This window comes from Lytechinus variegatus, chromosome 5 (genome assembly GCF_018143015.1).
Source record: "Lytechinus variegatus isolate NC3 chromosome 5, Lvar_3.0, whole genome shotgun sequence".
In the NCBI taxonomy this organism is placed as follows: Eukaryota; Metazoa; Echinodermata; class Echinoidea; order Temnopleuroida; family Toxopneustidae; genus Lytechinus; species Lytechinus variegatus.
The window spans coordinates 26,665,202-26,688,829 of NC_054744.1; the positions used below are offsets into that span (position 1 = coordinate 26,665,202).

General features: G+C 36.6%; 1 protein-coding gene across 1 annotated transcript in view; it reads right to left on the reverse strand.

Moving 5' to 3' along the window:
- Positions 1-15,682: 15,682 nt before the first annotated feature.
- LOC121415836 (ceramide transfer protein-like) overlaps positions 15,683-23,628 on the reverse strand; it is a 32,242-nt gene continuing 24,296 nt past the window's right edge. Inside the window, exons 6-9 of the mRNA XM_041609192.1 lie at positions 23,359-23,451; positions 21,470-21,565; positions 19,357-19,437; positions 15,683-16,113 (exon numbers count right to left, since the gene is read on the reverse strand). Coding sequence (XP_041465126.1) covers positions 15,691-16,113; positions 19,357-19,437; positions 21,470-21,565; positions 23,359-23,451 — 693 coding nt within the window. The 3' untranslated portion in view covers positions 15,683-15,690. The remainder of the gene's footprint in view (positions 16,114-19,356; positions 19,438-21,469; positions 21,566-23,358; positions 23,452-23,628) is intronic.

Genomic DNA, 23,628 nt, shown 5'->3' on the forward strand with positions numbered 1-23,628 from the left:
ATAGCGCGGCTGAGCTGAGAGGATTGTTGCATAACAACGGTCGAATTCGGCGAAACAGTACATGTACTTGATTGCATATCGCGGGAAGTTATTCAAAAGCGCGGGCCGTTGAAACTCCAAGATCGAAAGTGCGCATGCTCGGAATATCGGGCTTGTTGCCTCGCTCGAGCAAGAATCGCTCTTCGTGCGATGGTGGAGACGGGGTTTCTTGAATCTCGAGATTAATCGCGAAGAGGGCTGATCGGGCTAAAATCTCGAGATTGAGCAAACTCGGGATGGTGCAGCACCGCCTATAGAGTTGCGATTGACCCAATCAACCACAACTATGGATGGCCGGCAACAACATCTAAAATGCAAATTTGTTCAAAATATTTTCTAGATATGATGTATATTCATACATTCATCGTTCTTTTGAAGAATCAGTGTGATTCTCTTTGATTAATAAGGAGAAAAATTATGGTATGGATGGATTTCCATACAGTTGAGATTTATTGGACCAATCGCAACTCTTTGTAAGACGGGGCCCTGGTATGAATAATCGTAATGAAAAATAAAAACTAGCTAACAGTAAATTCTCATCAACACAGATAGATTCACAAGGGCAAGTGTAAATCTATAATGGATTTGAGAAATTCCCATCTCCTAAACCATGGATTAGGACAGTACATGTAGGTCCATTTCTGAACCTACCATAATCTGTGATAGTTTCTACAGCTTGAATCAATTTCCACAGACATTTTTAAAAGGATCTTTGAAACATTGTTCACTGATTTAACTTCTAATTGGTATAACTTCTAACTTAATTTTAACATTGAATAAATACACAGAATATTAATTCAACAGTATGAAACTTTGAAACATGTGGGTGTCATGTACAAAAAAAAGTACCATTGATTTGGACCTAATATCCTTTTGATGATCAAGGGCAATTTAAATGGTTAAATGGTTTCCTTTCTACCTTGTTTACTTCTAGGAATGACAGCATATTTCAATGCATCAGAAATCCTCAAAACCACGCCAAGCATCCGCTCACATGCACGATCATTTCCTCATTTTTTTTTAAACAACATCATAAAAAAACAAGCTATACAATATATGAGGAAAGCAGAGGCATAAAGTCTATAAGGCTGGTAATAAATGAGTTACATAAATATGAATGTAGCTGGAGGGACATGCATGATTTCAGCAAATGAATTAAAAATACAAACCCTGATTGTAAGGTCACTCACATGAAAACCTTGAAAGTCATCAAAATATTAACATAATTCTATTCCTAAATACACAAGTTATTTGTTTCTGAAATTCTCACTTTGTACTTTGATAGCTAATGAACATTGTTGTGACCCCCCCCCCCTCATACACTGCCTACAAATTGAAATGCGCAAGTATTATGAGGGGGGGGGGATGTCTGCACACCTTAAATTTAACTTTAAAGGTAAATTCCAGTTCTGGTAATGATCTCAAAATGACTTTTTACAGAATCCAATATAATGACCACCCAAGTGTCTGTTTGTATGAATGAAAAATATGTGCCAAAGGATTCTGGAAGAAATTGTGTAATTGCTGAGAAAAAAGCAAAATAAGCGCGGATTTGGTCACTTCCATCGGGTCTTTATTCCAGCAATAATAATACACTATCCCACATGTGACTATCTGTGTTGCACATCTTCAGTGTGATCGTATTTCAGCTTAGATTTCATGATTTCACAAAGTTCAGTTTATGTAACTGTACCAGATCTAGATCCACGATGATATAGTCATACTTAACCTTGGTTTTACAGACTTTCTCACGAAATTAATGTTTTACTGCAATTACTATCATTTAGCTTTAAGATTAAACCTGAATTTCTTTTTATTCCACAAAAAACAGTTGATAATGTTCCTTATATTCTGATGAGTACGTGCGCCAAAATATTTCACAGAAATTGGAGAGAGATACATGATTATCTTGGAAAAACCTCGGCCAGTCATTTTCAGATTGAACAAAAAGATAATGCCCCTGGCAGGTGTTTCATAAAGCTGTTCGTATTGAAGTTAAAAGCAACTTTACCAACGACTGGTGATCCTTTTTAATGCGCTAAACTATCGCTTATAGTGTATACCATTTATTAAAAGAAAGGATCACCAGTCGTTCTTAAAGTCTTATCTTATGAACAGCTTTATGAAATGTAATACCCACCAGGCATGCACACCTATTAACTTTTACACATGATTCTGAGATTTTGATGAGGAGGGCTGCATTTTGAGGCAGTCGCATGAAATGCCTGAAATTCATTATTTTCCCACCATTTTTAATTCAGATTTTTGAATGAATATCTGTCTATGTATTGCACATGTACAGTCTGTCAGTCATCACATATCTTCTTTTGGTAGAATCACGCAGATATGTGTATGCGCAGACAAGGGGCCGTGCGCAGACTAAGGGTACCTTACATAGAGTATGTTGATTATCACCATTCACGTAGTATTCATATCTTGTTGTAGCTAATTATTAAGATTCATCTTTGCGTGACAATGGTCGATATAAATCAAAAGAAATACTTGATTCGCTGTTATTCTTTATCTCTCACTATAACTTGACACTCCAAACATTATTGAAACTGAGAGCTTCCAAGTACCTATAATACAGGATATGATTCTTTAAATACAGCCATGATTTTGTTTTGTTTAGAATGATTGGAGGACTGTTTTAAGAACACATTCTCATCTACTTTCTAAAACCAGTTTAGTGAGGACCTGTTTAATGGTGAAAGTGGTCTCAGAAGTGGTCTTGAGTAATCTTGAAAATCAGTTAGGAGACAGGGCACTGGGAACAGATTTTTGTTTACATGGGGTGCTGATGTAAATTTGAAAAGCCAAAAGAAAAAAGAGAATTCAATACAAAATGGTCATTTTGGTCCTAATAAAAATCCAGGGGAAAAAGGATTTCACTACAAAATGGACATTTTGGTCTAGAGAAATTTGACAAGCAAAAAAAAAGGATTCACTACAAAATAGAGAAATTTGACAAGAAAAAAAATAAGAATTTCACTACAAAATGAAGGTCATTTTGGTCCAGAGAATTTTGACAAGCAAAAAAAAGGGGGACCTATGAAAAAAGTAGGTAATTTTGGTTACATTTCACTATTTTGTCAAACCTACCAGGATTCAATGGGGTGATGTCTGTGGAGAATAATATATGCAGCACCCCCGCTTTCCAGGGCCAAGTTAGGAGATCCACCTTGCAGTGTAGTAAATGACAACAGAACTCTTCTTCAGGAAGCAGACTTCAGCCAGAAGTGCACTGCCAATTTCAGATTTTGCACAAACATTTGACCCCTCTATAAAGTGTTCCCATTTAAAAAAAAATGCTTTTTTAAACCAGTTTATAAGAGATTGTGATAAGAACACTAACAAAGCAGTCTTCTCAACTGGTTTTGAAGTTTAGATGAAACTACATGTAGTTCAGGGAATTAGATGAGAACATGACCTAAAATATGAGTTTCAGAGGTATTAAACCAAAATAATGAATGTATTTTTACTTCAATGAGAGCTCTACATCCCTAATGCATTTGAGCTCTGTTCCCTCTGATGTGAACAAAAAGTACTATGAACTCAACAAACACACCAAATTACAATGAAATATTTAAAAATGCATCCTTACGGGGGGGGGGGGGGTAACAGATTCGAATCAGGCTGATTTTCTATTTCATTTGAGGGTACCCTTTTTAGTGCAAATGGCTGTAATCCACTGTACCGTTGCCATCATTTTATCATTTTTTTCATTCAATTTACACGCATCTTTCACTTTATACGATTTCAAATCTGTTCATATTTCTTTATTAGGGTATAACCCCTGCATGATGCTTACCGAGCTTGTCAGAGAACAATATAAATCCTTAAAACCTTCAAATGATATTGTTCTCTTTCATTGTTGAGTTGTCAAGGACAGTGGTCATTTGTTGTATGCATTACCTCACAAAAGGAGGATTGTAGCATCGAAATATAGGCCTTGAATAACTTGAGGCACAAGCCCTTGGTTTGTAAACAGTAGAACACACCAATGTGTTTTCAAGCCTTGCTGGGGCTGCATGGGTTGGCATTTAGAATTCTTGTATTGCAATGCATTGCGGAACAGAATTAAAGTGGCATTCTGTCATTACTGTGATAAACAAAACAATTTTTATCATTGTTTTGATCAATTCATCATGTTTCTCATATGATTATTGTCTTAAATTGTGAATATGCAGGGCTCTACATTAGCAGTGGCCCGGTTGCCCAGGGCAACCAAAAATCAGTCGGGCCACAAAAATTCTGTAAAAGCCAACACTTGTTTGCCCATTTGGGCTCCCCAAAGTTTTGATAAATTCTGTTGTTTTCTATTGTTTTAGGGCCATTAAATTTGCATTTCGGGCCACCAAGAATATAAAATTGATGATATTGGTGGACCAATCATGCCACCAAGAAAAAAAGTTAGTGTGGAGCCTTGGAATATGAAATTCTTTTATTTCTGTACCGGTACTTAGAAGAGCAGTAATGTCACAACACCAACACCAGATTTCAACACCATACTTGAAATCACCCATTGAGTATCACGTGCCATGACTTGCGAGAGCAAATCATTAGTTTTGGCTAGACTTGTCTTCGGACGCACACACTGGTTGAAGCATCTACACTGGTCTGTGCCTTAGGACTATGCCTCAATCAAAAGTCCAGAGATTTGTGTCACAATAAATTTAGTGTTTACACCAATATCTCAAGGATCAAAATATAAAGCTATGGTCACTCATGCATGTGTCTGTGCCATGATCCAATACTAAATAATACACAATCTCCCTCTTTAAACACACAATAACCTTGGCACCATACAGCCCATATTTTGACTGAACAAAAAAAATTGTATAATGTGTAGTTGTCAACTGCCTAATATATTTATAGTTGCCAAATGCCTCTTTCACACACCCCACACGATATGAATAGGCCCCACTAATAGGCCCCACATATTACTACACTACACTTAAATAGACTAGCTTAAATTCTCACAACTTAAATAGGTTTTGAGGGTTCATCTTATTCCCTGAGCAGCACAACTCATATGATATAAGGCGTACAATCCAAAGTCTCAATTGTAAATTTATTTTGAATAATTTTGTGAATCAAACCTGCATAACCATTAGAGTAATGACAAAATTGTGCAAAATAGATGTTCCTGAATTAAATACAACTTTGTAAAAGGTAATTCCTTTTTTTTTATTCTTTGGTCCTTTTCTACTGCTTACCTGACTTTTCTGCTCTCTTTTATTGCAGGTCAGTCTCAATTTAGTAATGTCATATATAAAAATAGACTACTGCCTCATAAACAGAGAGGTTCTTTCATTGTAAGACTATAAGAGGTCCTTATAGATAAAGTATGAATTGTCCTTTACCTACAGTAGGCTACAAAAACACTTTTAGACTCTTATGACTCTTAACAGAACACAAACCAAACTTGGTGTGTGGTAATGACACTGCATGTTGACATGTTAAGAATCAAACCTCAACGACTCATCAAGCGGTAGACCAATAAACATTAAAAATTACTATATTATTGTTAAACCAACTTTACTGTGTGGTCTAGTGTTTGACAAGCAATTAAATTTGGATTCAGTAGTAGTTCATTTCCGCATACTTATTACAATGCAATATTTACAAGGTAGTGATTACCAAAATTTGTATTAAAATCATGGAGCTAGTGCCAATATTCAATTAAAATCCAAATCAGAAAAATCAATATTGCAATCAATATTTCACTTTGATGATATAAAACCGTAATAGTTAACTTTGGTACTCAAATTCATAAGTATTTTCTAACCTTGTACATTGTATTTCAGTTTCCTCTAGAGGAAACTTAATATTTTGGATGTATTTGTAGGAGTAGGTTTTTACACGAATACCCTGAACTGCACAAAATTAAAATGTAACATTTTTGGTACTAATATGTATATTTTGTTTCACTTTCTTTTGCCATGACAATTTGACTTTACAAGGCTTTTCAAGATGAACTTTTGGTTTGAAATTGGCCTACCAAACTAAAACAACTTATTATTGATATTATTGAAGTAATTCAGTGAAGATGTTTAATACTTGAAGCATTGAATCAAACTCTTAATTACAAGTTTACAATCAGACAAATCATTGTTTGATGTTTAGACACTTTTTATGAAAGCACTATTATCATCTGTCTTGCTAATCATTTGTCTTCAACATAAATCAATATCAATATCATTCAAGGGGAAGGGATATTTATTGTAAAAGAAGTAGATTTACATGTATTCTGCTCTTTCTATATATTTGTCTTCTGACTATCTACCGGGTAAGAATCTGAACTTTTAAAGGGAGAGTGAACTGTGTATGGTCTCTCATTGACTGTGTGTTATAAATACATAGTCTTAAAATATGTTTTCAGATATCATACTAAAGAGAATAAATTGACCAATAATTGTATTTGTACAGAGAAACTAAAATGTTTTGAGAGGAAAATTAGTTGTTTTGCTACTTGTTAACATAATTATTGTGGTATACAAATGTATTGAGTAATTAATTAGCATGTTATCATTTAAGTGGGTCTACATCACGAGACTACACTAGCTTTAAGGGTCAGGAAAGTGGCCATGTATGAGTAGTGAAGACTTGAGATGGCACTATTGTTTCGTATCTGCTTTAAGAACATACTAATTATAATTTGTGTTTAGGACATTGCACTATTCATGTATTAACTGTTTCGATCACTCAATTCATCATGGATAGTTGTGGTAGTCTTGCACAATGCAACATGGAATGAGGGCTGGTTGAGGAAACTTTAAAGCAGCATGTCACAAGAGGTTTATTAGAGGAGTCAACAGGACAATCCTCCATTTATTTCTCGTGCTATGATCCCTCATACAAAGTGATTAATTTATTATGTCTATATATCTGTATTTCTTGGCATGTGATTCTGATTCAACATTTTATATAAAAGCTCTTTTTTTATATCATCCAAGGTTTAGGAGCTTTTGCTTGAAAGCGCAGCTGGAAAACCTTTTATCTTATCCTGTACTTTGTTCACACTCTCTCTGCAAGGCCATCCTGTAGGGTTCACATCGATCTAGGGTGTTCATAACAGTACCATACCAGTACAAAGTCAAAGTGACACTTCTTTGTTTATCTTACACAAAGCTTTATAAAAGTCATGCATGACATAACAATCGGCATATCATGGTGACATGTGTGAAAGTTTATCTTTTTACAAAAGTTTGATTGTACTAAAGAAAATGTTCCCAAAATCCTCCAAAAGGTAATAGTGTGTCAATTGATAAAAATCATAAGTTTTTAAATATGTTAATATGCCAAAGTTCATACTTCTAACGATATGCTTTGTGTAATTGCATAGATCCTACCAGTAAGATCCATAGTAATTCCAACAAATATATCAAGTATTGTAAAGTTGTGCTACATGTAGTAGCTTGCTCAAAAGCTGGCTCCCTTTGAGCACAAGATGGCGCTAGAGCACTCAAGTCATCAGATAATCTGACACATGCATGCATACGGAATGAGCCATTCCAACACTAAATTAAGATAACAGATACATGTATATCAAAAGTTGTGTCTTTTAAAAGGATTTCCGTATGTCTCTAATCTTATCCTCCGACCTTAGTTTAGAATATCCTTTTTCTCTTAAGGTTGATTGTACTCTTTCAAACTTGGGGAATTGAACCTTTTAAAGGTAAAAGAAAGCAGTTGCAGAAAACAATCATTTCATAAGAATTTTTTTTAATATCAAGGTTAAGTGCCAAACAAATTTATCCTCCCTCTAGTTCTGGTACACTGAAATAAACTAATATCGTTCTGAAATAATGAAATCGTTGCTAAAAAACTGATAATTCTGATGATCACTAACACAAAAAGACATATGTGGGACTGACAATGTATTAATATTGTTTGGAAAAATACCTGACATTTTATGGAATTCCAGACTTCTTTTGCTCATTTTTCAGCAAATTACTTTTCTTCTTCCAGAGCAATTTGGCACATATTTTTTTATTTATACATACAAACACTTTGGTATGGAAGCTTAAAAGTACCACCGAGATGTTGAGATAATTATCTCGGGAAGTCGACATCTTGATAGCAAAAGTTAAGATGACGAGATCCTGGATCTCATCATGTCAACATCTTTTAGAAGAGATGTTGAGATGACAAGATCCCGGATCTCATCATGTTGACATCTTTTAGAAGAGATGATGAGATGACAAGATCCTGGATCTCATCATGTTGACATCTTTTAGAAGAGATGATGAGATGACAAGATCCCGGATCTCATCATGTTGACATCTTGTAGAAGAGATGTTGAGATGACAAGATCCCGGATCTCATCATGTTGACATCTTTTAGAAGAGATGATGAGATGACAAGATCCTGGATCTCATCATGTTGACATCTTTTGGAAGAGATGATGAGATGACAAGATCCCGGATCTCGTCATGACGACATCTTTTAGAAGAGATGATGAGATGACAAGATCCCGGATCTCGTCATGACGACATCTTTTAGAAGAGATGACAAGATCCCGGATCTCATCATGTCAACATCTTTTAGAAGAGATGTTGAGATGACAAGATCCCGGATCTCATCATGTTGACATCTTTTAGAAGAGATGATGAGATGACAAGATCCCGGATCTCATCATGTTGACATCTTGTAGAAGAGATGTTGAGATGACAAGATCCCGGATCTCATCATGTTGACATCTTGTAGAAGAGATGATGAGATGACAAGGGCCTGGATCTCATCATGTTGACATCTTTTGGAAAAGATGATGAGATGACAAGATCCCGGATCTCATCATGTTGACATCTTGTAGAAGAGATGATGAGATGACAAGATCCCGGATCTCATCATGTTGACATCTTGTAGAAGAGATGATGAGATGACAAGATCCCGGATCTCGTCATGACGACATCTTTTAGAAGAGATGATGAGATGACAAGATCCCGGATCTCGTCATGTCGACATCTTTTAGATGAGATGATCTGACAAGATGCTTGCACCTGCACGCATTAACACCGACAGGAAGTTGGTTGATATTCGATTTTCGATATTCAAACTGTGAAGTTGGTTCGATATTCAAACGCGTGTGAATTTGGTTGATTTTCGAAATTCAAAATTAGGGGCTTTCAAAGCTAAATAGGGGAGTTTAACAGGTGCAGCACATCTCGGGCAACCATAAATACACTGGCTTGCCCTAGTACGAGGACATTTAGGGGACAAGGTCAGTGAAGAAAAGTGCATGAGATTTTTGATTTTTTTTTTCGAGGGACCCCTAGAGATATCCCGACGGCTTAGCCAGGGTAACCACGTATCTGAACTTGTAGAACTCGACTCGGGCAACCAGATAAACACTACCTTGACCCGGTGCATGCACATTTAGGGGGCTCAAATTAACAAAATTAAAGGGAATAAAGGGCTATTTAGAGCATTTTTTAACTAAAAAAAGTATTTTTTCAAGAGGCCGGCCCCAGGGATATCCCGACGGCCTAGCCATGGTAGCCACGTATCCTAACTTGTAGAATTCGACTCGGGCAACCAGATAAACACTAGCTTGACTAGCTTGACCCGGTGCATGCACATTAAGGGGGCAACTCGGTAAAGCATCTCATGAGCAGATCTTAATCTATTATACTCAGTCCTCATTCCTCCGCCAATAAAATATTCCGAAAGCTGAGTGACACATGTATTTTTCTTTTATTTGCACAAAATATGTTTAGTGGTTGCCCATTCTTTGTTTTTAGAATCAGTCTAATCATTACACATACTCTTCATTGTAATCAGTTTACAAAATTAAAAAAAAATGAGAATTGGTTGGGTCGAATGAATATATTTAACCTTTTGTTGTAGATCGTCATATCTTGGAGAAAAGATGTCGACGTATATCGATAGAAAACGTATTGTCAAAATATAAAATATGAGTATAAAGCTCCTCTAATCTTTGAATGATTGTCATGAGACATTTTCTTTTGCATGTATCTTTCAATTCAATTAACCAGCAAGGAGTAATACCCCTCCAATAAAACTTTCATGAACGAAAATGTCTCTTTTAGACAATATCGCGTGACTAATTTCAAAGCTCTTGATTGATTGATCGACTAAATTTCCAAAGCGACTATCACATAATTAGAATTTAATTTCAAAATCATTTTAAAAGGCCAAAATTTTCTAGCTCGCTTCGCTCGCTTGCGACTTTTTCAAATTATTCCACATTTGCTATGTTGTCGTGCCTTAGCATATTTCGTTTATTATCCGCAACTGCGTTGAACTTAATATAAGTGTGGTGTATGTACCCGCGATATGATAAAAAAATTGGCCATCTGCAATATTTAAAAATATCACGAGGTTCCGGGGGCTCCGCCCCAGACCAGTGGCGCCACCGAATGGGGAGGCCCCAGTGAGTTCCCCCCCCCGAAATTTGAAGAAAAAAGTGTGTTGTAAACGTCATAATTCTCAAAAATGTTTTTTGTTCTTTAAATTTTATTTTTTTTCCTCCATTCAAAATGTTGCTCGCGCTACACGCTCGCAGTTATTAATGATTGAGATAAGTAAATTATCTGTTCACATGGGGCTTAAAAATCATACGTTATTAGAGTTTTCATTATTCGTTTTAGCGAGATACATATCCTGCGTATTCATAATTTTCATAAATGAAATATTTTCAGCTAATTAGATAGCCATTCAGTTCATGATTAGTATTACAAAAAGTGCTTAGAACGTCCAGGTATCATCCCGGATATCAAAAATTTTCAGCTCGCGCTTCGCGCTTGCATTATTTATTTGGTGAGATATCATCTTTATGACCCGATCAATGCAAACAGCTAATCCTTAACAGGTCCCTTTTCAATTCAGTATAGGGACTACATTTTCGAGCTCCTCACTCGATTTTTAAAAAATTGTGTGTCACACCCCCGGCCCCAAAATGTTTGTTTTTCCTCCTCCTAGGTTAAAAAACTTGGTGCCATCATTGCCCCGGACCCGATCCGCATAGCACTCCCCCTCCAAAAAAAAATATGATGTCATTTTCTGCATACCATGTCAAAATCAATCTCAAAGTTAAAGGTGACTTTTTTGTCTCGCTCACTTCGCTCGCCTGAGATTTATTATGAAGCAAATTTTTGCTGCGTGCGCCATGGTGTGTCCTCTCTTTTTTGTCCTTATCACGCATTGAGCTTCGCCCTTATGCTCGGGGCATGATTATAAAATATCCTGTTCATACAATGATACGATCAACCCATCAGTTCTCCCTTTCCTTTCTCTCCCTCCCCCCCTTTCTTTCCTATTTCCCCTTTCGCTTCTTTCTCTTTTTTTCTATCTTTCCTTGTTTTTTTACTGTACCCATTGGCGGTACCAAGGGATGGGGAAAAAGTCAGGACCGTGGTTCCCCATGCTTGAAATAGCCCTATATTCCTTTAATTTTGTTAATTTGAGCCCCCAAAATTTGCATGCGTCAGATGAAGCTAGTGCAAATCTGGTTGCCCGGGTCAAGATCTTCAAGTTAGGATACCTGGTTGTCCCGGCTATAGGCCGTTTGTATATCTTGGGGGGCCACTTAAAAAAATCACTTTATTAATATAAAAAATGCTTGATATAGCCCAATATTCCTTTATTTTAGTTAATTTTAGCCCCTCAAAATGCGCATGCACCTGATCAAGCTAGTGTTTATCTGGTTGCACGGGTCACGTTCAACAAGTTAGGATGCCTGTTTGCCCCGGCTAGGCCGTTGGATATCTCTGGGGGCCCCTTGAAAAAAATATACTTTTTTAAATTAAAAAAGATGCTCTAAATAGCCCTTTATTCCCTTTAATTTTGTTAATTTGAGCCCCCTAAATGTGCATGCGCCGGGTAAAGCTAGTGTTTATCTGGTTGCCCGAGTCGAGTTCTACAAGTCAAGATACGTGGTTACCCTGGCTAAGCCGTCGGGATATCCCTAGGGGTCCCTCGAAAAAAAAATTAAAAATCTCATGCACTTTTCTTCACTGACCTTGTCCCCTAAATGTCCTCGTACTAGGGCAAGCCAGTGTATTTATGGTTGCCCGAGATGTGCTGCACCTGTTAAACTCCCCTATTTAGCTTTGAAAGCCCCTAATTTTGAATTTCGAAAATCAACCAAATTCACACGCGTTTGAATATCGACCCAACTTCACAGTTTGAATATCGAAAATCGAATATCAACCAACTTCCTGTCGGTGTTAATGCGTGCAGGTGCAAGCATCTTGTCAGATCATCTCATCTAAAAGATGTCGACATGACGAGATCATGGATCTTGTCATCTCATCATCTCTTCTAAAAGATGTCGTCATGACGAGATCCGGGATCTTGTCATCTCATCATCTCTTCTACAAGATGTCAACATGATGAGATCCGGGATCTTGTCATCTCATCATCTCTTCTACAAGATGTCAACATGATGAGATCCAGGATCTTGTCATCTCATCATCTCTTCTACAAGATGTCAACATGATGAGATCCGGGATCTTGTCATCTCAACATCTCTTCTAAAAGATGTTGACATGATGAGATCCGGGATCTTGTCATCTCATCATCTCTTCTAAAAGATGTCGTCATGACGAGATCCGGGATCTTGTCATCTCATCATCTCTTCTACAAGATGTCAACATGATGAGATCCGGGATCTTGTCATCTCATCATCTCTTCCAAAAGATGTCAACATGATGAGATCCAGGCCCTTGTCATCTCATCATCTCTTCTACAAGATGTCAACATGATGAGATCCGGGATCTTGTCATCTCAACATCTCTTCTAAAGATGTTGACATGATGAGATCCGGGATCTTGTCATCTCATCATCTCTTCTAAAAGATGTCAACATGATGAGATCCAGGATCTTGTCATCTCATCATCTCTTCTACAAGATGTCAACATGATGAGATCCAGGATCTTGTCATCCCATCATCTCTTCTACAAGATGTCAACATGATGAGATCCGGGATCTTGTCATCTCATCATCTCTTCCAAAAGATGTCAACATGATGAGATCCAGGATCTTGTCATCTCATCATCTCTTCTTAAAGATGTCAACATGATGAGATCCGGGATCTTGTCATCTCATCATCTCTTCTAAAAGATGTCGACATGATGAGATCCAAGATCTCGTCATCTTATCTTTTGCTATCAAGATGTCGACTTCCCGAGATAATTATCTCAACATCTCGGTGGCACTTTTAAGCTTCCATACTTTGGTGATCATTTTATTGGATAGGGGAAGGCGGGGTAAGTTGTGACAGTTTTTGCTTTTTGCATGTTAGAATTGATATGATTAATAATCTTGTCGAAATAAGTACCTTGCTTTGAAATTTCATTCTTCTGAAATATTTTCCACCTATATATAAATTTCTACCCAACACTGAAAGTCATCGTGACCTTTGAAAAAACCGATGTCAAATGGCTCAACTTGCCCCATATATGGGGTAAGTTTGAGCCACCTTCTGGGGTAAGTTGAGCCACAAAAACTATGTACAAAATGTATGGGGGAGAACCAGCATGTCAATTTTTTGTTTAAAGTCTTTTCACTTGCTAATTCTCTATAAATACTAACATCCTGTAAAAGGAAAAGAGCAGTCATGTAAATTTGCTCCTTTCAGCCTGCATTTCAATCGATTTTTATGGTTTGATTGTTTTTTAAGATACATTACCATAGGAATTACCATGGCTCAACTTGCCCCATGCTGTTTGGCTCAACTTACCCCAGTCCGAACTTAGTGCGATAATTTTTTATCCACACATTTATTAAGCATCCATCATATAAAAGACTATGACAAGAATGAAGATCCATACCTGGACTAATAATGTTGTTATCATGTCTTTATTATATTTAAAGACGTGTGTGTTTATAAAGCACTTATATATTTTACACTCTTTTTTACTTTTTTGGCTGAAATTCACATTTTCCCCTCTAAAAAACTACTTTTTGTTTCAAAGTTGGAAACAATGTGGTGGGGTTAGTGGTTATGCTATGGGTCATCAATACATGACACCACCACAATGTCTGACTCATTCATTATTGGCCTGGGGCTGGTGGCTCAACTTGCCCCTATGCTCAACTTACCCCGCCTTCCCCTACTGTTCGAACTCATTTTGAGACCATTTTACCACAACTGGTATAATGTAAGAAATAATCTGAGATATCATCAGGTTTCATCTTTGTTGTGGGGATGGTTTATGTAATGACATTCAGTAATATCCTCACAGTCAATGTCCAAACAAGGCATTTAATCTAATTTGATGCTCCTAACCCCGGTGTAGAAATTGATACCATGTGTGGTTCAATTGAGAGATCTCTAGACTGCGTCTCACTGATTAAGCCTTAGCATTCTTGGCAAAATAATTTCCATATAAGATCGCATTGTAGCCCAGAGGATTACTCCCTGGACTTGTAAATAGAAAGTCATAGGTTCCAATGCAAGACATGGCATTATTTCCTTCAGCAAGAAATTGAGCAACATTGTGCTGCACTCAACCCAGGAGGGGTGAATGGGTACCCGGTAGGATTAATCCTTTGAATGTAATGACTGTTGCTGATGATACAGCAGCTCCAGCTAGAGCAGGGTAATAAAATTTTTGTTTTGTATCCTCTGGCAAAAAGCCGTATTTAATCCATATATTAATATTTATTATTAGCCACTTTGCATATTATGATATAAAGTAGTCATGGACTGGAAGAGTGACCAATATCATTGATTTTTTTACTTATTTTTTTTTTTTTTGAGGGGGGGGGTTACAATACTACAGAGAGGCAGAGCCTAAATGATATAGATATGCTTTTTACAAATAATGTAATAATGATTATAATAATCCGCTTTATATAGCGCTTAATACATGTACATTGAAACGACATGTGTCTAAGGGCTTTACAGATATATTATTACCCCTGTCATCGGATTCAATCAGTCATTACCACACACAATGTATGCACATCCTCCACTCCCTTGGGAGTATTCCAGTCAGTCGCAAGTAAACTACACACAGTACTGGACAAGCTACAATGACTTTTACATCCTACCGGGTACCCATTTAGCACCTGGGTCGAGAGTGGCAAAAGGAGGACGCACGCCTTGCCAAAGGACGCCAGACCGTGGTGGGATTCAAACACACGACCCTCTGTTTACAAGTCGAGAGTCCGAACCACTACACCACAGCTCCTCCACAATGTAAATGAGGAGGTAATGATGTAATCTTACCAGGATTGATATGCACATCAAAAATGTAAAATGAGAAATGAATGTTGGTAAAATGAATACCCAATAAATAATGGTTTCTTGAAGTGCTAGAGTACTGTGTTAGTATGGATGTTAGTACTGGTTGTAGAATGCATGAAGTATCATATCTAGCAGAGCAGAACCCTATATAATTATCATTATCATCATCATCATCATCACCATCATCACCATCATCATCATCATCATCATCATGAGGCGCGATAGCTCAGTCGGTAGAGCGGGGGATTCGTATTCCAGTGACCCGGGTTCAATTCCCACTTGGTGCGCTAATGCCCTTTGGTAAGGCATTAATCCTCATTACCAGGTCCTTCGGAGAGGACCTTAAGCTGCGGTCCTCTGGTTGCTTGCTTACAAGCATTCATGCTTTCTTAGCAATCAGGTAAAAAATCCCCACCAATCAATCATCATCATTATAATTCATTCAATACCGAATGAAAAATACTTCCCCCCTCCTTTCCTCCATTTCCTTTCTTCCACTTCCTCCCTCCCCCCATCTCTCTCTCTCCTTCCTCCCATCTTCCTCCTTCCTCCCATTCCTTACACTCCCTGCATCCTTCTTTATTTCTCCCTGCCCCTGCATCCTTGTCCATACGAACAAGTGCACATCCCTCACCACATCCTTGAATGAATTCTCCCTCTTCCTCTCGCCGAAACCACTTCCAGATCCTGAACCCTTTCCAAATGCTCATCAAATCAAAATATTTCCCCCAAAAGGGGATAAAATGAATGATCAAACCACTTACCTTCATCTCGCCCTCTTGGTGTATCAGATCCCATGTACTCTCAATGTTTGAAAATGCATACTTGATATTCTCTTCCACCTTCTCATTGCACTGAAAAATCAAATCAACAGTTGAAATGGCATAATTTACTTAAGACATCACAAAATACATTTTCCTTCCTCTTCAAAAAAATGTGCATAAACGGCATGTGTCCAGAGGTAAAAGCCAAATGGCAGATAATTGTAGAATCTGCACAACAAGGTTGGGTAACGGGATGAGTGACAACACTGTGAGTGTACTTGTACAGCGTAAATCTGGGTTTATATACAGGAGGCGTCTATCAGTCACATGACTATGGCTGAGAACCATTCAACCATCTTCATCTGAAAAACTAATTTCATGATCTTAAAATTACTTGCTAAATAATTCTGATAGAAAAATTGTAAAAGCTAAGAAGTTTGCAAAGTAAGCATGCCTTCCTTCCAGCTGTCAGGCCTTTTTCTAAGTAATAATAATACACGGTCCTATACGTGCTTATTTGTGTGAGCGATTTTAAGTGTGCTCACTGTTTTCTCACGAGTTGAAAAATGCAGATTTATGTAATATATTAGATCTAGATTCACAATGATGTGGTCACAATTAACCTTGATTTTAAAGACTGCTGAAATAATCATTTTCCGTGATTACTTGAGTCTAGCTTTAACCCTAACAAGACTGGGGGGAGGGGCTAGTTCAGCATTTTAGGGGCCTTATTTAGTTAATCAGAGCAAAGTTTTGAGTTTGCACATAAATTAGAAATTATATTTTTCGAAGAATTCAATTGTACAATTTTTAAAGATTATGCCATGGGCAATGCGCATGCGATTTTTATCGTGAACGCACGATAGATCGTCTAGATCATAAGGGGGGCTGATTCAGCCCCCTCCAGTCTGCTTAGGTGTCGAAATTGTCCAGTCTTTTTAAGGTTAAGCATTAAAAGAATATTTGTCTGTGAATATATTTCACTTCGAGTAGAAGCACATCTATAGTACTTTCCGATTTTGTCTAAAGCCTTGTGATTAAGTCTGGTTTTGGTCTTATTCAATTTCTTTCATAAACAGTCCACTTTCTATTAACACTTTGTGATCTTTTTGCCACTATTGCCTAATGATCATTTTGTCTAACACCTACTTGGTTTTACACCAAATAGTCCATATGAATTGAAGTACAGCAAATAAACAACAGATGACATAATGATTACCAAGTTACAAATTGGCCATTAGCTCAATAGAGAAAATTACCATTAGTTTCAGTAATTGCACCAAATGTAAATTCAGACTAAATGATATCAGACAAACTTGGTTTAGATATCTGGGAATCACACCAACTTCTTTTCAGACCAAGCACATATGAATCATTATATTAAACCTGGGCTATTTTTTAAAAAAATATTAGTTACCCACAAGTTTATCCAGGACTGCAAAATGCTATTTATATATTTTTTTTTTTATCTTGGGGGGTTTGTTAACCCGGGGTACCCCCATCAGTGAATTAAACATGGGTCAACGAGGGGGCCCTGCACATGAAAATGTTTTTAGATGCCAACTCCGATTTTCATTGTCAATTTTGTTGACAGTGGCTAAGATGAAATATGATCTTGTATATCAACTTTTGTTGTTTTTAGCAAGCATATAAATGTGAAGTTTATCATTTACATCCCTATTTTTAGGTTGTTAAATGCTCTTTATTCTCAAGGCAGAGTATCAGAAGAGATAATTGTTGAGTCATTTCACCCATTTTTACTCTGAAAAGTAACTGTACATTCATATGAATCCAAATCCTAAATTTTCTTTTGAATGTCAATTCATAAGGTCTATTCGACATTAAAAAATGCCCACAAAAAAACCCTGTATCTTCCTTTTCTTGGGGGGGGGGGTCAGATATGGTATCCTGCTTTTATCCCATCACATTTCGGATGAAAAATAATTGCATTGGAGAGGTTCCTCTGTCTGGGTGAATATTACAATGAAATTTCTTCTTTGCACAATAAACAAGAAAAGATGATTGCCTCTAGAGACTTGTGCCTACTATGTTGCTGTAAGCTTCTTCAGACAGCAACTTCAGTAATTAGCCAAAGATGAGTTTGCAGCACTAGCAAATTGAAAGCCCTAGAAATCACTAATACCCTTTTTCATAAACCCATCCTCCAATTAGCCGCCTAAGAGTAATGCGGATAATTCAATAAAAATTGCATTCACAAACTCCGAAAATAATCTCCACTATTTTTACGAGCGCCCGTCCTGAAAAAGGTGGATAATCGTCATGACAACTGCACACGGCCCCCTCCGATGCGGTTGTGTTGGAAAAGGGTGACCTTGTGACCGCACCATGGCAATTATCCGCTGCCATGATGCTATTATGCGGATAATAGCAGCATCAAAATAATGCGGATAACTCTGGTCCTCCTCCAATTTTACGACCAAATTATGCTGCTATTTGCCGCATAATTGGGTTTATGAAAGGGGTATAATATTGATAGACGAATAGTGCAGTGGGTTCTTAACGTGCAAACGTGGTGACTCTCCTCTACACGGGACCTCCATTATACGTCCTATCGAGGGACGGAGTGTTTTCCATTGTGAAATAGCCTGCATCTATGAGACATGGGAGAGACGTTTACACAAACGCACTGACTTCAGTCATCCGACTGGGGTGGACTCGAACCCACGATCTTTGGTTCGACGCGTTACCGACTGAGCCAATGCTCTCTCATTGTAGTAAAGAGTAGGATTGGTGTGAGAAACAACAATAAATTCACTCATTGGATCAGAGTCAATACACATCAAAAGTAGTCTGGAAATTCTACGAATCATGGCATGGACCAAGACAATTTATCAGCAAGGTACAATCCTCTTCACCTGTCAATCTGCTAGTGCCGCAACCTCATACCTGAACAATCACCTCAGTCGTTGTCTGAAAAATCCAACAGCAAGATAGTTGTTAAACTTTTCATGAAGGAATTACCAAACTTACTTGGTTTTTTAAGGAAGAAAGTTTATATATCAAATAACATCACTGTTCACAATTGTGCTGAGAAAAGATATGGCATCAAAGTTTGTGCTACTTTTAACAGAATAGGAACGATGAACAGCTTTTTGTAGCCAGGTAGCAAAAATGTCTCCCATTTCGTCAATATTTTTTCTGCCAACTCATACCCACAGATTATGTGCACAATCATATTGCACAGATTTGTTGAGGGGATGGGATATGGAATGTCTGTGGAAGTCTTTCAGAGTAGGTTTCATCCAGGATGGTGGTTCTTGGAGGTGGTCTTTGGTCCAAGGGAATGGCCATTCTGGTACCAAGTGAACCTACCTGCTGTGATAGTTTGTGTTCTGCTGGAGGCTTGTCTGCACATATCGTCCTGGCATACAACGTATCTGGATTATCTCTCACCTAAGAATCAGAAGCAGAAAATTCACTAAGGATCATCAATTGGTTATATTATATTATCATCAAATGAAAAGCACTCAACTTTCCTTTTTTTCAGATTTTTTATCAGATACAAATCCCTACCCTATCCCCGCTATTTTTATAAGATATGATTTGGAAATTCATTTTCTGAGAGTTCATTCTTTTATTGCAAATGTTCAAGTGAATCCCCTTATAGAGTGCAACAGATCCTCTCAATTCAATTTAAAAAAGAAAAAAAAGACCTTTTTTATCATGACTTTGGTTAACTTTTTCCAATGCTTAATATTGAATATATTACATTTTACAAATTGTCCTACGTCTCACAACATCCAAAGTGACATCTAAACCCACACGTAACCCTCATCAAGATCCTATTCCTAATTTGGGAGCCCCACCGTGAAACCAACAGCCTAAATTACCCATCAGTCATTATGATTTTACAGCAGGCATTTTGGGGTCAGGAATCCACAGCACTTAGCTTTGCACAGCTAAATAATATTAGCTAAGTTATACAATTAATGAATGTTCATTTATGAAGTTTACTCATCTGGTATGAGAATATGGGGCTGACTAACAAATGAATGTGTTGCTTCTTATCTCCCAGGGTATTTTGATTGTCATTCCCGGGGGGGGGCCATTATGGCCCCCCCTTAAGATCTCGGCTGCCGATCGCGCGAGCGACGCAAAAATTTGCATACTGGTAGTGTGCGATGTAATCTACAAGGCTGTATGGTAAAATTTTCCAAAATAATGAGATTTTATTTCATATGAATTAATTATGCTAATTTATGCATAAATCATACTGTTTGCTCTAATTCACTAAATAAAGCTCCTAGAATGCTAATTTTTTGTAAAAATTTTCTTTGTAGCATTCTTAACAATCGTAATTCAAAAAAACTTTGGTTTGGAAATAAATTTCTTATGTATTTTATTGTTTTATGAATTTCTTATGTATTTCTTTGTTTTTTTACTTTTTGTTTTTTATTATTTTTCAATGGAAATTGTTCCAGACATAATTCTGATCATAAACAAGGCAAAATTAATTAAGTTTAATCAGTAAAAGTAATGATACATTTATGAATTTTGGCTAAATACGCAATTTGCATTGGATTTGTACATGAGCAATTTTGGGTCTGACATGCACTTGCATAATGTTGCGTAATGTCGTAACCGCGTACCCGGGCGTCACAACTTTGGTCTCAAAATTTGTGAATGTAAAAAGTCAGTGAGCTGCGAGGTGAAAAAATTTCGCGGAGCAGATATATCGCGAAAATTGTTGAGGGGGGGGCCATTATGACCCCCCCCCCGGGAGAATTAGGGTTAAGAAAATCAAAGCCTAACACAGAAGACATTCGAATCATAGCATGATTACATATATCACATGGTTCATGCTCTTAGCTCATGCCTGCACAAAGAGCATGAGTAGAGGATACATTCCATCCATGTTTTTTTTTTCGTTTGATCTATCAAATTTGGTGATAATCAGGTGATGATACTGATAGTATTAACACTAATTTGACATAGCACATAGTGCAATTTCTACTCAAGAGCATGTTGTGCTAAACCCTACAGGTTCATGTGCATTGAAGGTATCCTCCAGACCTCATCATCAAGATGTGTCAATGTTTTAATACACTTCTTCAGCAACTATTTAAAATTAAACTCACATTCTGGGAGAGGAGACAACTAATTGTGAGCTTTTAAATTCTCATCAAACAACCAAACAGGAATAACATTACAGCAAAAAGATCCGCTCCCCAGGATAACTCTCTAATTATTTAAACATCACCATAAAAACAACTGGAATAAATAGTTGCACTGAACTATCTGTAATCCCATACATGCATTTTGGTGTGCAGCACAAATGATCCTAAAATGAAATTTTTTCTGATAATTTTGGCAATTCTAAATTCTAAGACCAGATGCATTTTAATCAGCAATGCCAATCTACTTGAGAAAGTTTCTTCCAAAATTGGATCTCATTGCAATAGCTTATCTTGAACACACAACTCACTGTGTTTCTCTCCGAGTCCTGTTCATCATGGATGTCTAAGGCAGCTTCGATGGCATCAAAGAACTCCTCTTCTTTCATGATACTGTGGGGCCCTTCCTGTAAATGCAGAGGAAAAGAGAAGGTAAAAAAAAACCTTTAAAGCAAATCAATGTAACAAAGTAGCTTAGAATATGACTCCATTGAAAGGGATTAAGCGTGATGACTGGAATACATGAGTAATTAATACAGCCAGTATGACTGACAGATGAAGCAGAACTTGATAATTCCTGTATCAAGTAAATGAGAATGAAAAGATTTTGGTGGTGAAAGGGTTAAGATTAGCTACTGAATCACAGGGAATATACTGGGAATTACTGAGAGTTAATAATGATAGATTTCAGTTTCAGTTTGGTTTATTTTTCATATATCTCATAAAATATCAAATACATTGTACAAGAAAAGACAGTAAATCATTGATAATAATATAATACAATACATCACCATAATTCATTAAAAAAAACAGACAAAATGTTATACAATTGAATGTTTGGATTGGAGACAGATATATCAATAAGATGAGAATATGAAGGGCGAACTATTTAAAAAGCAGAGCTTGTAATCTATAGTTTCCCTATAAATAAAATCATAAGTAATTGTCAACTTGTTTTAATATCAATATGTTACAAGAAAAGAAAAAGATGGTGTTTAGAGTTCTAAAGGCACATCGCGAGAACTTTGCGATCAATTGTAAGTCAATTTTAGGTCCCAAGTGATGCAATTATTTCAAAAATCATGATTGCTGGGTTTTTCTTGAAATAAGAATAATGATTTCTTTTTGTAGCTGAAATTGATTCATCAATCAAACTTTGTACTTAAGATTTAAATTTTTTTTTTCTTTTCCTTTGCAAACAAGTTTCTTGCAGATTCCGTCATTATTACTGGTAAGATAAAAAGGACCCAATGTTTAACTTGCGGACTACTGGAACTTGGGTATCTTTACATCAGTCTTATGGGAATAAGAGATACATTTATTAATAAAGTTAATAAGTTAATAAAGTTGATAAATAATAGCAGAAAAATAATTAAAATTATTGGTGAGGATTTGAGGAAAATCCATTAAATATCAAGTAAGCTATTAGAATTTTAAGTTTTGGATTTGTGACATCATAAACAAGCAGCTGCCCCATATGTATTATAAGATGCATATATTTTAATTTTTTAATGGTTCGTGATGACTTATTTTTGTTTTCATTTTAGAAACTGGTGTGAAAAAATTTGTCTATTGATATACTGAAGGTACAGTAAAAAACCATTTGCAATTTTTTGAGAAAACGACATTTCAATGATTTTTTTACCATTCAATATGTTGGAAAGCTGCTCGCAAATGACGTCACAAATCTAAAAATCAAAATTCTAATAACTTTTTTATTCTTTGATAGATTTTTCTCAAACCTTCACCAATATTTTTAATTATTTTTTCTGCTATTTTTACAATCAACTTTTTGTCAGAGTGAACTACCCTTTTAATTTATCATGTACATTGAGATCGAGTCCTTTGATGCTACACATATTTGTTACAGCTGACATTATTCATGTTATAGCTTGCGTCTACTTTTCATGAAAATCAATCAACGATGATGTTAATACCATTGCAACAAGCGTTAATCAATTTTTCTGTGACAAAGTGTACATTCATTATGGATTATCTTTCAATATAAAAACTATTGATGAAGAATAATGAATGCATGAAATCTGCATGAAATAAGTAATAAGTTTAAACCACAGACTTAAAAACCACCTTTGTGAATTTGGGCCAATGAATAAAATAAGACTGGCGTACCATCTGACAATTATATCATTTGGTAGAGACCAAGCGGTAACAAACAATAATAAGACCTCACAGATCTCACCTCGTAATCAGGGCCCCCTATCCTGGCTTGGTGTTTGCGTTCTGCAAGGACCTGTTTGTACGCCTCTACAGCTCTCTTTCTCCTGTCTTGCTCCTGCGTTCGGATTTAAAAAAAAAAGTTGAAGCATTTTTAAAAATGATTCTCAAAATTCAAATTGTAATTGTAAAATACTTTAAAATTCAAATATTTGCAGTGAGCAATACCTTTGATATAAATTCAATTTACGCATCATCACAGATCCAGGTCTATAATGCAGCAAGTATTGACACA